This window comes from Heterodontus francisci, chromosome 6, assembly GCF_036365525.1.
Source record: "Heterodontus francisci isolate sHetFra1 chromosome 6, sHetFra1.hap1, whole genome shotgun sequence".
NCBI classification, from domain to species: Eukaryota; Metazoa; Chordata; class Chondrichthyes; order Heterodontiformes; family Heterodontidae; genus Heterodontus; species Heterodontus francisci.
This window is the reverse complement of record NC_090376.1, coordinates 26036487-26052457: the sequence shown is the minus strand read 5'-3', so window position 1 is coordinate 26052457 and position 15971 is coordinate 26036487. Positions and strand designations below refer to the sequence as shown.

The following is a 15971-nucleotide window of genomic DNA, read 5'->3' as shown; positions in this document are numbered from 1 at the left end:
ATGCTGTTTGCCCTCAATTTCCTGAGATTAGCTCATTAGTGCACAGATTAGGACCGGTATAAAGTATCCAGAAATGGTGGAGTGGTAATTGTATGCAAGTGAAATTGAAATGGATGGAGACAATTAAATAAGTATAACGATAGGGTGACCTAGGAACTTAGGATCAGGCTATAGAGCCTCGCTAGCCTGTTCCACCATACAGTGAGATCATGGCTGATCTGCGACCTTTACCTTTCCTTCATATCCCTTAATACCTTTTGGCTAACAATTGCCATTTGTGGAAGAGAGTTCTAAACTTCTACCACCTTTTCGTGAAAAAGTGTTTCTTAATTTCACTGGCTCTAATTTTTAGGTTATGTCCCCTAGTCCTCGATTTCCCAACTAGCGGAAACGGTTTTTCTCCATCTACACTAATTCTAAAAGCCTTTTAAGGACTTTAAAATGTATCTACAATTATTGACAGCACTTGCATAATTATATACCCATTTAGTGGGTTGATTTCTGAAAGAGTGCCAAAATGTTATGTAGTAATCAAACAGGAAATGTTCACTTATCTGGCTTATTGAAGATTGGTTTACTTTTGTCATTTTTCAAAATCAGGGAGGAAGCTATGAGTCTGAGCTCATATGCGTTATTAAAGAGCGTGATGATCTTCAAGCCATGTTAAGTAAATATGAAAGGCACATGGCAGAAATTCAGGCAAATGTCAAAGTTTTAACTGCAGAAAGAGACCAAAGCAAACTCTTGTATGAGCAGGTAAGCAATGACGTGTTATTTTCATTGTCTTTTATGTATTATGTTTTAATCTTTTACTTAGTGTCTATTTTTATATGCAGGGTAAATCTCTTCTGTAACTTGTTGCTGTACTTCAATAGAAAATGTGTTCTGTAACTCCTGAAGTCCATTTTTCCTTCCTATGGTTCCACAGGCAAAGATTGTCCTCTGGTGCCTCATCCCAAGTGACTATTTCTTGTTATGTGTGAGCCTTGATTGATAATCTTCAGCAGCCAATAAAGCCTGCACTTAGCTTCATCTGACATCTACACAGAAATACAGTTGATCTTCACAATAAAAACCCCCTCTGGACCAGTTGAAAACATCAGGCTATTCAGTGTGGTAGAGTTTGGTGGTTTGCTGCATTAGAAAAATGAAGAAATTGCCAGTTTGAATTGGATGCCACTTTATTCTATTTTTAAAAAAAATAACTATACACCATAGATTGTTTCATATTATTTGTGCTTTTCACAATGCACACTGTTTCTATCTTCTTAACTCAGTCCAAAAAAAATCTTCAGTTCCAGGTAATGACTGTGAAGTTTCATAGTTGTGATTGCCTTTGTGAAGTCATCCAGTGACACAATAACTGGTTCTTGTCACCAGAAGTTTCCACATCTTCTCCCAAATCGATATCACTTATTCAATAATGTCCTTATTGCTTGTAGATATTTGTGTAGGGACTTGGTTTTCTTCAAATTCAATTTCCTGTCATTTTGTTCCTGAAATGCCCAGTGTATTGTGTTCCTCTCTAACAGATGGTATCCCCTTCTTTTGAGCACCATTTTCTGCAGACCATCTAGCACGTTTAAAACAATTCACAAAAGATGTTTCTGACACCTGCTCCCGTTCTTTGCATGTGAAGAGTATGGATTGCTGCATATTTTTACACCAGTCCATAGTCTCCATCATCTGCCTCAGTAGGAACCTTCTGTACCAGGACTCGAAGCACTGAATAATGCTATGTCCATGGGCTGTTGCATTGGGTTGGGGAAGTGGGGTTGTGGTGGAGAGAGAAAATGCATGGTAAACTGCATGGAGGATTTTTGTTTCTTTAGGGACATTGTCGATGAAATCCGGCACTTTACATGGCATTTTTCTGTTCAGCAACCTGATCCATACAGTCCAGGTGTCTCTGGCCATCCAGACGTCTTTGTTATTCCTGTTTGTTACCATGCAGCATCTTACGTTTTTGTAATACCTGGGATTTTCTAAAAAAGTGGGCAAGTAATCATTTCCATTCGTGTTTAACCCCTAGTGGAAGAGTAACTTGCTGTTGAATTATCATGTCTGACAGATATTTTTTCATCACTGTATAGCACTACAATCCAAGAGACATTTATAACATTGCTGAAACTGGACTTTGTTATTGGCTCATTGCCAGTGAAACTCTGGCCAATGCTGATGATGCTTCTGTTGACACTCAACTCCAGTTTTGCCAATGTTATGTTTCTTGGACTGTAGCTCTGCATAGTAATGAAAAAATACCTTGCATACATGCAGTAATCATCTCTGTGCCAGCTCCATTGTTTTTTGCTGACGTCTGTCTTAAATTTTAAATCATGCCACTGGTTGAAGCGATTTAGGCATCCATTTGAACATCTGAAGTCTTTGGTGAAAGAACAGGCACATTTTTCAGCATTTGTGCAGAACACATCACCCAACATGTTACATTCTCTGATTGTTTTAAATCAGCAATAGACTGCTACATCAAGTGCTCTAAGTCACAATATGGATTTGTTTTATCTGGCTTGGTATTACATCTTCAACAATAGCAGCCTTGTTTTTCCCCTGTTGGTTTGGTTGCAGCAGTGCTCTTCATTAAGCGGAGTTCTTTGCAGATTGTGGCTGGCGATTTTTCCTTTATGGTCCAGATCATGGATGATTTGAAATAAGACCAGAAAATGCTGGAAATGCTCAGCCGGTCAGGCAGCATCTGTGGAGAGAGAAACAAAGTTAATGTTTCAGGTCTGTGACCTTTAATCTAAACGTTAACTATTTCTCAATCCACAGATGCTGCCTGACCTGCTGAGTATTTCCATCATTTTCTGGTCTGTCTTCAGATTTTCAGCATCTGCAGTAGTTTGCTTTTATATGGTTGATTTGAAGTTTTGTTTTCTTACTCAACGTCTTCATAGTTGTTGCTTGGCTGTAGTTACCTCCTCACGCCTTCTCCCTCATCGCAGTTTGTGTGCAGATTGAAGGCCGTTTTAGTAGGCAATGACTGCATACATCATGCGGGATTGCACCTTGATTGTCATTCCTATCTTGATTGTTGACAGTTTCTGCCTCAAACAGTAGCCCTGAAAGTGAATTTACACAATGTCACAACTTCCAATGTAAAGAACTACCTCTTAGATTAAGTGCAAGAGGTTTAGAACAGAATATCTATATAGTCTGCTTCCACTTACTCTGTTGCATCCTTTCATAACTTTAAACACCTCTGTATTAGAGTTGAACCATAGGACATGGCCTGCTTTGCTCAGTAGCTGCCTCCTGGGGGTGCTGCTGGCAACTGGGAGAAAAGTTTATCATATAGGTAATTCACATGCACATTCCAGAGTGTCACGCTTGCAGCCAATCAACTATTGCTCCCCCCACACTGCCCCTGTCCTCGCCACTCGTTACACTTCAATGAAGTTACATTGGCATTGGAAGAAAGTGCTGGTTGTGTGGAGTGCGCAAACCGGGAAAAGTTACAGGACGTGGACTGGTGCTGGAAGGGCTGCTGTGGAATGCAGAGTCAGAAGATGGGCTGGAGTGGAAGGAGGAGGATTTTGATCAGGATTGCAAGAACCTGAGCTGGGAGTGTCTGCAACGTCTCTAAGGCAGAGAGAAGTATCTCTGTATCTCTGCCTATATGATGTAGTCAGTCTATAGGATAAATACCTATTTGTCCTCTGTCTTTTACAGTTTTGCTCTAATTATCTTTAACTTGGGGAGGAATATCTTTTAACACATTTTAGAAAATAAATTGATGGTGAGCTGGGAGAAAATTGCTTTTATTTGCATGCTTTCAGTTCCTGCCCCACTCCTGGCATCTCTCAGGCTCTCGGTGGCTATGGTGCAATGATGCAGAAGGAAAGACGGGTCCAAAAAGAGATATGGGAGACAGAATCTGAATTTTAAAGAAGCCAAGCCAGAGAGAGAGAATTGCAAAGGAGGGAATTGTAAATCCAGTGCAGTCTACAAGTAAACAAGCCCTATTGTGCAGAAAATGCTAAAAACACTCAGCAAGCTGGGTAACATCTGTAAGGAATAGAAAATTTCAAAATTTCAGGCTTGGCTCTTCATGTAGGTACTACACCCAAACACGTTACATGAAGGAACATAACAAGATCAATGGAAAAGGGGAAAACATACACAAGAAAAGAAAAATAAATTATTGGGTAGAGAAGAAGAGATGATTGAGCGTCAGCACTGATGACCAACAAGTGACATGGAGAGAGATATTGGGGAAATGCAGAGAATGCATTAATTGCTAAAGCAGGTTAGCTAAATTACAAAGGGGAGTGGAGTATGGAAACCTGGCAGCCATCTCCTTTTATGTGTTATATTTTTTGTTGTTTTCTTGAGCACCTGGTGTCGCCTTTCCCCCACCTCTCTCCTCAGCTCTGTTTAACTACAGGTTTAAGAAAGAAACTATGAGTGAAGGCACTCGACTACAGGGGACCCAACCTTCATAAGGTGAGTGCAATAACATTTGCAAACTGCAGCAATTGGGCATCATGTGGCTGGGCGTCATATGGTCAAACCTTCAGAAAACGTTATCAGCCAGAATTGGCAACTCTATACTGAATTCACGGCCTTCATGTTCTTTGTCTTCGTGTTCTGTCTTTTCTCTTTGTCTTCCACATCTTCATCCACCCTCTCAAAGCATGGCTAAAAGAGGGAAAAGAGACTAGGAGGAGCAGGAGCTGAGCGCTACCGGAGCGGGATATAAAGAGCTCGTTGGGATCAGATGGAACATGGTCGAATCAAAAGTTTGAAAAAAATTCAAAGTGTGATGTCACAGGAAAGCAGGTAAATGATTGGTGAGTATTTCTCTTTTCTTTCTCTCTAAACTAGGACATTGATTTAAACTAAGAGCCAGAAAATTAAAAATTTCAATTGGGGTAAGTGAATTAGTAAGAGTATTAGCATAGAGCAGGTTCATCTGAGTGTAGATTTCACCAGAATGCAAGGGAATTTGGTGAGTGTGGGAATGTAGTGAGGTAAGAGGGTCATGAGGCAATGGAAGCAGGGTCTTTAAATATTTTTGAGATCGATAAGCAAGGGGGTGAAAGCTTATCGGGGGAAGGCGGGCATGTGGAGTCGAGGTTACAATCAGATCAGCCATAATCTTATTGAATGGTGGAGCAGGCTCAAGGGGCCGAGTGGCCTACTCCTGCTGCTAATTCATATGTTCGTATATACAAAATAAATATAAATTAATAGGGTTAAATTAGGACAGTGGGCTGAGTTACAGTATAGAACAAAAGCATATAACAGAATTTAACAAATGCAACAAGGTTATTACCTAGATTAAAACTGTAAATAGATAATGGAGTGATATTTCAAAATTTGAAAACCTAACTAAGTTAAAATAGAGATGGCAGAACAAGTGAAGTGTTGCAGCTATAGCACATAGGAACTGGTGGACACCTGTGTGATCCACAGCAACCACATCTGCAGTAAGTGTCTGCAGCTTGAGGAACTTTGGCTCAGAGTTAATGAGCTTGAATCTGAGCTTCAGACACTGCGATGCAACAGGGAGGGAGAAAGTTACCTGGGCACTTTGTTCTAGGAAGTAGTCACACCCCTTAAGTTAAATAGTTCAGATTTGGTTTGTAGTCAGAGACAGGAGGGTGTGACTACAAGTGATGCAGATATGGGGATCCAGAAGGTAGCATTGGAGGAGCCTTAGCCCATGCACTTGTCCAAAAGGTACGTGGTTCTTGCAGCCTTTGAGGACGAGAGCAGGTACTACAAACTGACAACAGCACCATGGGATAGGGGGCCATTCAAGTTGGGCGGAGTAAAAAGGAACGTAGTAGTGGTAGGGGACAATATAGTTAGGGGGATAGATACTGTTCTCTGCAGCCGAGAGTGCACGTTTTGAAGGCTGTGTTGCCTGCCCAGTGCCGTGGTTAAAGACATCTCCTCGGGGCTGGAGAGGAACTTGGAGTGGGAGGGGAAAGATCCAGTTGTCCTAGTCCATAAAGTTAGGCATAAAAGAGGTTCTGCTGAAGCAGTATGAGCAACTAGGGTCTAAATTAAAAATCAGAACCACAAAAGTAATGATTTCTGGATTGCTACCTGAGCCACAAGCAAATTGGCATAGGATCGACACGATCAGAAGGGCGACTGTGTGGCTGAAAGATTGATGTGGGAGAAATAGCTTTTGATTCGTGGAGCACTGGCATCAATATCGGGGAAAGAGGAAACTGTTCCATTGGGACTGACTTCACTTGGACCAGTGTGCTGGTGAATCGATTAACTAGGGCAGTAGATAGGGCTTTAAACTAAATAGTGAGGCACAGGGTTGAGTTGAAAGGAAATTTAGACAGTTAAAGAGAAAGAGCAAGGCAACAGTGGAGGGTAGTAGTGATAACCAGGTGTGACAGGAAGGGACAGCACTTATAAATGTAAGGGTGCACGAGCAAATTGAGTCAGCAGGGAAAAATAGTAAAGAGACAAAATTAAAGGCTCTATCTTAATGCATGCAACATTCATAACAGGGTGGATGAATTGATGGCACAAATAGAAATAAATGAATATGATCTGATGGCCATCTCAGAAATGTGGTTACAAGATGATCCAGGCTGGGAACTGAATATCCAGGGGGATTTAACATTTTGGAAGGATAGACAAAGGAAAAGGAGGTGGGGTAGCTATTAATAAAGGATCAGATCAGTACAGTAGTGAGAAATGATCTTGGCTCAAAAGATCAAAATGTAGAATCAGCTTGGGTAGAGATGAAAAGAAGTCTCTGGTGGGAGTAATGTATAGGCCCCCAAACTATAGCAACAGTGTAGGCCGGAGTATAAATCAAGAAATAATGAGGGCTTGTAAGAAAGGTACTGCAATAATTGTGGGTGACTTTTTAAAATCTTATAGATTGGACAAATTAAATTGGCAAAGGTAGCCTTGAGTGTGTTTGGATCAGTTTCTTAGAACAATACATTACGGAACCAACCAGGGAACAGACTATTTTAGATCTGGTACTGTGTAACGATACAGGATAGTGGATGCATTGGTTGTAACCTTCCAAAATTTTCTAGTTTCTGGAAAGGTCCCAGCAGATTGGAAAACTTTAAATGTAATGCCCCTATTCAAGAAAGTAGAGACAGCAACCTGGAATCGATAGGTTATTGGGAAAATGCTGGAATCCATTATTAAGGAAGTAGTAACAGAACATTTAGAAAATCATAATGCAATCAAGCAGAGTCAGCATGTTTTTATGAAAAGGAAATCCTGTTTGACAAACTTACTGGAGCTCTTTGAGGATGCAACAAGCAGAATGGATAAAGGGAAACCAGTAAATGTATAGTATTTAGATTACAAAAGGCATGCATTCAATAAGGTGCCATATAAAAGGTCACTGCATAAGATAAGACCTCATGGTTTTGGGGGCAATAAGATTGACTAACTAACAGTCAGGATAAATGGGTCATTTTCAAGGTTGACAAACTGTTACTAGTGGGGTGCCACAGAGATCAGTGCTGGGGCCCCAACTATTTATGATCTAAACTAACGACTTAGATGAAGGGGCAGAGTGTATTGTGGCCAAATTACTGACGATACAAAGATAGGTGAGGAGAACATAGAGTCTGCAAAAGGATATAGATAGGTTAAGTGAGTGGACAAAAAATTGGCAGGTCAAGTATAATGTAGGAAAATGTAAGGTTGTCCACTTTGGTAGGAAGAATAGAAAAGCAAAATGCTATTTTAGTAGAGAATACAGAATGTTGTGGTACAGAGGGATCTGGGTATCTTTATACATGAAACTTAAAGTTAGCTTGCAGATACAGAAAGCAATTAGGAAGGTAAATGGAAAGTTGGCCTTTATTGCAAGGGGGATTGAGTATAAAAGTAGGGAAGTCTTGCTACAAGTGTATAGGGTGTTGGTGAGACCACACCTAGAGTACTGCCTAGTTTGGCCTCCTTATTTACGGAGGGATATACTTGCAATGGAGGCAGTCCAGAGAAGGTTCGCTAGGTTGATTCCTGGGATGAAGGGATTGTCTTGTGAGGAAAGGTTGGTCCTTCTAGTCATTGGCGTTTAGAAGAATGAAACATATGTGATTCTGAGGATGATGCTGACAGAATGTTTCCCCTTGTGGGGGAATCTAGAACTAGGGGCATAGTGTTCACAATAAAGGGTCTTTCATTTAAGATTGAGATAAGGAGGAATTTCTTCTGAGGTTCATGAATCTTTGGAATTCCCTACCCCAGAGAGCTGTGGAAGCTGGGTCATTGAATATATTCAGGGCTGAGATGGAAAGATTTTTGAACTGCAGGAGGAGTCGAGAGTTATGGGGAACAGAAAGGAAAGTGGAGTTGAGGCCAAAATCAGATCAGTCATGATCTAATTGAGTGGCGGAGCGGGCTTGAGGGGTTGCATGGCCTAATCCTCCTATTTCTTATGTTCATAAGGTACCATTTTAGATTAAAAGCTCAAAAGTGCAGCTTGTGAAAGGTTACAGCTGAGTATGATGCAGGAGGTTTCCATATCAGACTGGAAATGTAATTGACAGATTAATGTAATGGTGTAATAAACTTGCCTTGAAAGATTTATTTTTCATGAGAAAAGTGGCGATGCTTGCTCAAAGCACAAATAAGGCACTCTTCCTTTGATTTACATAGCAGTAGAAAAAGTGCCTTCAACTTAAGAGCACCATCTATCAAAAGTAAACACTGGAGGTCAACAAGGCGTTGAGTGGAGGTGCAAAGTTCACAGACAGCTTAGGATGTCGAGAGAGATGGAAAAAAGAATTGTGGAATTGTCCAAATTTGGGTATAAATATGAAATGGGGAGAAGCTCAGTTGCATAGTTGTTTGGGAAATCAATTTCTAAGCTTCAAGAATGTTAACCTTGATTTCCTGCTTATTCACCAAAAAGTCCTGCTTGGATTGAAGTTAAGTTGTTGACAGAATGATTTCATTCTCAATTTGAACCATGTGTGATCAGTCATTTGCAGAAGCCACCCATGATCATATACCAGCACACCCTTCACAAATATGGCAATATTGATAGTGACATCTTCATTTCATCAGAAAGCTTCCTAAATTATTCTCATCATCTTAAATACAGTCACGTGCTGTCATTTGCTAAACTTTGTGAAATATTTGTTTTTAGATAATTGACTTAGGAGAAAACATTTATATACTTACTGACATGAGATTTAAATGTGTAAATTTGGATTTCCTGTATTATACAGCCATAGTAAAGGAATGAGAATAATAGATATGCTGTAATGAAGAAATTAATGTGACTGGTGACATGGTCCAGAATGATCAGAGGCTTGAACTTCATGGTGCTGGACACAAAACCATCATTGTGATATATGGCAATGGTATGGGTGGTGTGAGTAAGGCATAAAAATTTCAGTATAAAGTTACAAGTACGGGTGTTTGCTAACTCCTCCTAAGGAAACCAAATTTATTTCCTGTGTAACTCTGACAAGGCCATGTAACTAAGTTCCAAGAAACCGTTTTAAAAATTTAAATACTTGTTATGCTAATTACATAAAATAACCTAGGCCCAGGAAGAGCTTACTAGACTACGCAGGGATGCTGCCAAGTCCCCAAGATCTCAGAAAAACAGTTTGACAGCGCAGGATATTCTTCGACGTTTAGAATGTGAGCGCGATGAAGCTGCTGCAGACTTGCGGAGAATGGCCACAGAACGAGATAGTCTCCGGGAACGATTAAAGGTGAGAAAAAGCACAACTTAAACCTAAAATAATTTACTCAGCCAAACAAGTCATTGAAATTATTAGATAGTCAACATTAGATAATTTCTTTCCTATCCCTTTAACGGATTCGAAAGTTGTTGAGACAGTAATATGTCTGATGATTAGTTTATTTATTGTCAGTACAAAACATTAATCCTAAAACCCCATATGGGGTAATACACATCAGCTTTACATCTAACACTAAGGTACATAAGATTTGGTGAGGAACTGTGAAAATGGCTTTTCTGAGCCTGTTTACGCTACCTGGCCTTGAAGGTAGGCAAAACTCATCTTAACTGAGTAAATGCATTACGTCTTGTTTTATAGCATTTTCTTTACGGCCTGCTGGCTGCTGATTGCAATTGTATCTAATGTTTGAATCTTCCCTCCCCTGCCCAGTTCTTTGAACAGGATGAGACAGGAATGAGGGGCCTCATGTCTTTTTTTGCTATGTTGTTACTACCTATCATTCTTTTCCTGAGCCATAGGTTTTATTTTGTTTTATTCTGCCTGAGATTCTGCTCCATACCCCATTTCTGTCTACAAAAAAGGATTTGGATCTGCTCCTGTAACTCTGCTGTGTCTGTGGCGTATCTTTGAAATTGTCCCATTCATTTAGCTAATGCAAAGATCTAACCTTTTTTAAAAATTTTAATAACATTGGGCTGAATTTAGTGCTGCTGCAGGGGTCCCTCTGCTGGGCCCGAAATTGGGAAGGGTGGCAGTGTGGTTGGCGATGGCAGGCAGTGCCGTTACTACAGGTCAAGGAGGGCACCCTCCTGCCTCACCCCCCTCCCCCCCCTCCCATGCCCTCTGAGAGGCTGCTGAGGTTTATTGGTAGTCTCCCCACGTAGCAGAGGCCCCCTGCCGCTGGTTAAATGCCAGTAGAGGTGGAAGAGGCCTTAATTGGCCACTTAAGTGGCTCAATTGGGCTCTGGCCAGGCATGTCGTCCACCACTTGCCCCGCCGCTAGCAATATGGCATGGCAGCAGGCACGCCAACCCCCTACTTTTCTCTGCCATTTTATGGGTCCTCCAGCCTCCCAGCCTGTCCTCGAAGGGCTAGAGGAATCCAGCCCATTGTGTTTTGATTTAACTGTGCATGTTTTCCACATTAATGATCCTAACAAGCAATTTACATCTTTTATATTAACTTTACAATAAAGTGTGTTAGTTTTGGCAGGTAGAACGGGTCAGTGCACATCTAAGTATAGAAAATTAGTTGTTTAGCACTTTTAATTTTAATTATGTCACTTTTAAAATGCATCTACTTTTACACTATTAAGTCAGGAATTTCAGTCCCTATGTATGTTTGTATTTTACAAATTTCATGTAATAAATTAAATCTACTCTCAAGAGGGGTACACTAGGCATAAATGCTTTCCTGTACTACATATTACTGCCAGCAATAAAGTTGAGTTTTGTTCCTTCAATGTACCAGAATGAAATTTAGACATGTGTAATTCTGCAGTAGACTTATTGCTAAAATCACTGGTTTTAAAGTGGTGTTTGGCAATAGCAAATCAGGAGCCCATTTTGCCCCCCAAATAGGGTCAATTGAAAAAGAAGTCGATTTGTGATGTAAAACTGGCATTCCTTATATTAATTGCTCCACCACTGATGGCTGTGTCTTCAGCTGTCTCGGCTCTAGGTTCTGGAATTCCTTCAGTAAACCTCTCTGCCTTTTGATACCTCTTTCTTTCTTTAAGATGCTCCTTAAAACCTACCTCTTTGACCAAGCTTTTGGTCATCTGCCCTAATATCTCCTTATGTGGCTTGTTGTGTAATTTTACTTTATAATGCTCCTGTGTAGTGCATTGGGACATTTTATTATGTTAACGGCACCATATAAATATGGTTATTGTTGTTTAGATAAGGCACAGCTATATGTACAAGTATAGTGCAAGATTGATCTTTGGCATTACTTTAAAAGGCTCACAAATCTATCTGAGGATCCCAGGCAAATATTTTATGTACACAGCGCCATTGCTCTGTTAGGTGCAGTACATTTGGCAGCAGCAGCAGGTAATCCGGGATCCTCACAAGTGACTTGTACAGTATGTGAATAGGTTATTTCTGCCTTTATATTTTCCCCCTGTCCTTTGTGAGAAAATGCTTTTCTCAACTCTCCCAAGTAGGGCACATTCTGCAGGGAATTGCTGACAATGTTGTATTTTCAGCTTGTGCTTTTGCCTTAATGTTTTAGCGTCATCATAATGTAGTTTAAGTGTTAGCATTAAATTCTTTCTTGCTTTGGAATTGTCATGGGATACGTATGTGCTGAATGGTCAATGCTACTTCAGCAGGGGCATTAATCTGTTTAAAATAAAAGGGATGACACGTCTGGTAAGATGGAGAAGAATTTCATATGAGGGCATTAAACATTAGTGTGCTAGTCTGTTTCAGGATGTAATTTTAGACATTTGGCTGAATTTAATGGGTAGCCCGGAGAAGGGAAAAGGGGTGGGTGTGCCCATAGAATTGCGATGGGGGATGGAGGGCCTGTCACACCGGAATTTATTTTTATTTTATTTATTTTTATTTAGAGATACAGCACTGAAACAGGCCCTTCGGCCCACCGAGTCTGTGCCGATCAACAACCACCGATTTATACTAACCCTACAGTAATCCCATATTCCCTACCACCTACCTACACTAGGGGCAATTTACAACGGCCAATTTACCTATCACCTGCAAGTTTTTGGCTGTGGGAGGAAACCAGAGCACCCGGCGAAAACCCACGCGGTCACACGGGAGAACTTGCAAACTCTGCACAGGCAGTATCCAGAATTGAACCCGGGTCCCTGGAGCTGTGAGGCTGTGGTGCTAACCACTGCGCCACTGTGTGGGGGGCGGGATAGGCCAAAGACGGCCTTCCCGCCCAGAGGCCAGTTGAGGCCCTTAAGAGGCTTATTATCAACCACTTAAGAGTCTCTTCCTGCCGCTGCTGGAATTATGCCAGAGAGGAGGGGGGGGGGGGCCTCTGCCACATGGTGAGGTTGCCCAGTAAAATGAGGCGACCTCCCTGCGGGCCTCCACAGATTGCCCATAGAGGTGGAAAATCCTGGACCCCCCTCCCCCTGCATTCAGCACCCACCCAACCTCCCCCCGTTGCCGCGGCATGCCAGACTGGCACTGGCAACCCCACCTCATTTACATTGGGTCCAGACCTCCAGCACTGGGCCTGGTTCCAAGGCTTCTTGTAGTACTGGCAGTGGCCACAGCTCCCAGTGGTGCTGCTGATGCTACTGAGCTGCCAGCCCTCTGATTGGCCAGCAGTTCTAGGTGGCGTGTCTGCTATCTTTAAAGCGATGGGGTTCCCGGCGCTGGGCTGTTATTCGGCCTGGTGCCATTAAATGGAGTTCTGGGGCACTCCGAATGGCTGAGGCAGGTTTCCCACTGTCTTTTTGGCTCAGTGCCGGGAGCCCCATCGACTCCAGTAAATCCTGCCTATTGTGTGCAGGATTAAAGGATGTTCTGTTCTTTTTGGGTTGAAGCAATAAAGGAATAGTGAAGTCATACAAGTTGTGAATGAATTCCATTTTCAGACACTTAGCAGGAAAATAATATCAGATCTAGTTTATCTATATTTAATGGTCCCAATGTTGCATTAGATTTCCCAGGAGACTGCAATTAATGAGAGAGCACATCTGGAGCAAAGAATAGAAGACCTGAAGGCTTCCATGCACACAGTAATGTTGATTTTTTTTTAATGTTCAGATGCTATAATTGTAATTTTTAAAAAAATATATAGTATTTTAAAGTAAAGATTGTGACCTCCCTGAACTGTGATTTGGTTATGCAAATGAGATGAACATGCTCTGCTTCTACCACGATAAAAAAATGCAATCTAGTTTCTGTGTAAACACAAAAAGTAATGTTTGAAAAGCCAGTGTTTGTAAACTTGATTGATCAAGAACTTCAGCTGCCTTTTGTCACATTTGAATTCATGCTGCTCTAGCATTTTAGTGGGGATTATAACAAAAATTGTCGTCATTAACGCTTACCCTTATAGTAAATAGATTTAACATTCTATTGCTCACTTTGTATTCTGTATCCTACATCTACTGTGACGACCAGGTGAGAAAGAGGTCTAGGGTTCCCTTTCAGCCTTCACCTGGTCTTACTATAACAGGATTTAACTTTAAACACACTGTTTTTAGCTCCCCCTTGGTGAATCCTTGTTCACCACTTTCCAATTATAAGGCAAAGAAACCAACACAAACAGGCTTTCTTAGGTTTAAAGAAGAAAAGTTGAAATTTATTAACCTTAAACTCTAATTCGCTTAACGCCTACGGGTACATGCCGCGCCCCACGCTAGCATGCGTATGCGATACACACATGCAAATAGAGACAGAAAAGAGTAGAAGAAAAATAAAGTGGAAAGGTTTGAGGCAATATCTGAAGAGTTGTTGTTACTGTTCTTTTAGCTCACTATAGAGTCCTTGATTGTAGGTAGATCTTGCTTTTTGTTGGGGCCCAGTATTCTTCTTAAACATGTTTGCTGTAGGAGACTTTTCTGTCTTGGGGTTCATGTGTCTTCAGTGGATTTAGAGGCTTGTGAGAAAGAGATGGGAGCAGATAGGAGAGAGATCTTCTCAGTCCAAGAGCAAACAGCTTTCTGCCCAAAACTGTTTGTATAAATTCAAAAAACTCCGGTTGCCCAGCAGGTTAGTCATGTGACTAGCTGGTTTGACCATGTCAGTTTGTGTATTCAGCCATCTTAGCAGTCAAGCTGGAATGCAAGCTCCCCCACCTTCAACGTCTGGTGATCAAAAGTCCATTGTGGGTTGAATGTCAGGGAAGGGCTGCTTTGGCCTTCCAAACACCATCTGTTAATATATAAATGTCTTTTCCAGCCACGGCTGATCTGTTCAACAAGTCCTCCCCTCACTCCAGTAACAGTTTAAAATCAGTGTTCATGACAAAATTAATGTGCCCCATTCTTGGCAGGTGGGGGCCTAGCATGACACTACTTTGAGCATATTTGCTGTATTGTCACTCGGTCTCACTGTAGACATAATTGCTTTGCTCTTCTCAGTTGGAAAATGAAAGATTGGAACATCGATCAAGGTTGACTTGTCTGAAGGATAGTGTAACTTCTCTGGAGGAAGAAGTCAAAATATTGGCTAGAAAGTCATCCGACACGGAAGATGAGCTGTGCAGACAAAGAGCAGAAAACAACCAGATCAGGTGACATTATATCTTCTTTTGAAAATTACCAGTGTATAACCTGTTCCATTTAAAAACCTTTGATTTTCCTAAACTGTGGGCGGCACAGTGGCGCAGTGGTTAGCACCGCAGCCTCACAGCTCCAGGAACCCGGGTTCGATTCCGGGTACTGCCTGTGTGGAGTTTGCAAGTTCTCCCTGTGTCTTCGTGGGTTTTCTCCGGGTGCTCCGGTTTCCTCCCACAAGCCAAAAGACTTGCAGGTTGATAGGTAAATTGGCCATTATAAATTGTCACTAGTATAGGTAGGTGGTAGGGAAATATAGGGACAGGTGGGGATGTTTGGTAGGAATATGGGATTAGTGTAGGATTAGTATAAATGGGTGGTTGATGTTCGGCACAGACTCGGTGGGCCGAAGGGCCTGTTTCAGTGCTGTATCTCTAATCTAATCTAATCTAAACTTTAGAATTATTGCATTGTATGGGGGAGACCAAATGCAGACTGGGTGACCGCTTTGCGGAACACCTCTGCTCAGTCCGCAAGCAGGACCCCGAGCTTCTGGTTGCTTGCCGTTTCAACACTCCCCCCTGCTCTCATGCTCACACCTCTGTCCTGGGATTGCTGCAGTGTTTCAGTGAACATCAATGCAAGCTCGAGGAACAGCATCTCAATTACCGATTAGGCACACTACAGCCTGCTGGACTGAACGTTGAGTTCAATAATTTCAGAGCATGACGGGCCCCCCCCATTTTACTTTTATTTTTAGTTATTTTTTTTTTCTTCTTTTTTTTTGTGTTCATTTTATTTTATTTCATCTTAGTTTGTTCAGTTTGCTTACCCACTTTTTTCATGTTTGTACTTGCGGCTGTTCAATTTTCAGTCCGTTAACACCCTATCTGTACTAATGCTTTGTCTTTCAACACGCCATTAACATATTGTTTGCCTTTGCTCCATGACCTTCTGGTCAGCTATTCTGTGATCTTGTCCAATCTACACCTTCTCCTTTGTTATCTCTTGCCCCACCCCCGCTTTACTTGCTTATAACCTTTCACATTTCTAGTATTTGTCGGTTCTGAAGAAGGGTCACT

The 15971-nt window shown here is 41.5% G+C and overlaps 1 protein-coding gene across 10 annotated transcripts in view; it reads left to right on the top strand.

Moving 5' to 3' along the window:
- Positions 1-15971, top strand: part of LOC137371194 (testis-specific gene 10 protein-like) — a 145455-nt gene that overhangs the window by 61962 nt on the left and 67522 nt on the right. For all 10 annotated transcript variants that reach the window (XM_068033344.1, XM_068033346.1, XM_068033345.1 and 7 more), the window contains 4 exons: positions 601-756; positions 9519-9692; positions 13327-13404; positions 14755-14906. In XM_068033344.1, the coding sequence (XP_067889445.1) occupies positions 601-756; positions 9519-9692; positions 13327-13404; positions 14755-14906 (560 nt within the window). The remainder of the gene's footprint in view (positions 1-600; positions 757-9518; positions 9693-13326; positions 13405-14754; positions 14907-15971) is intronic.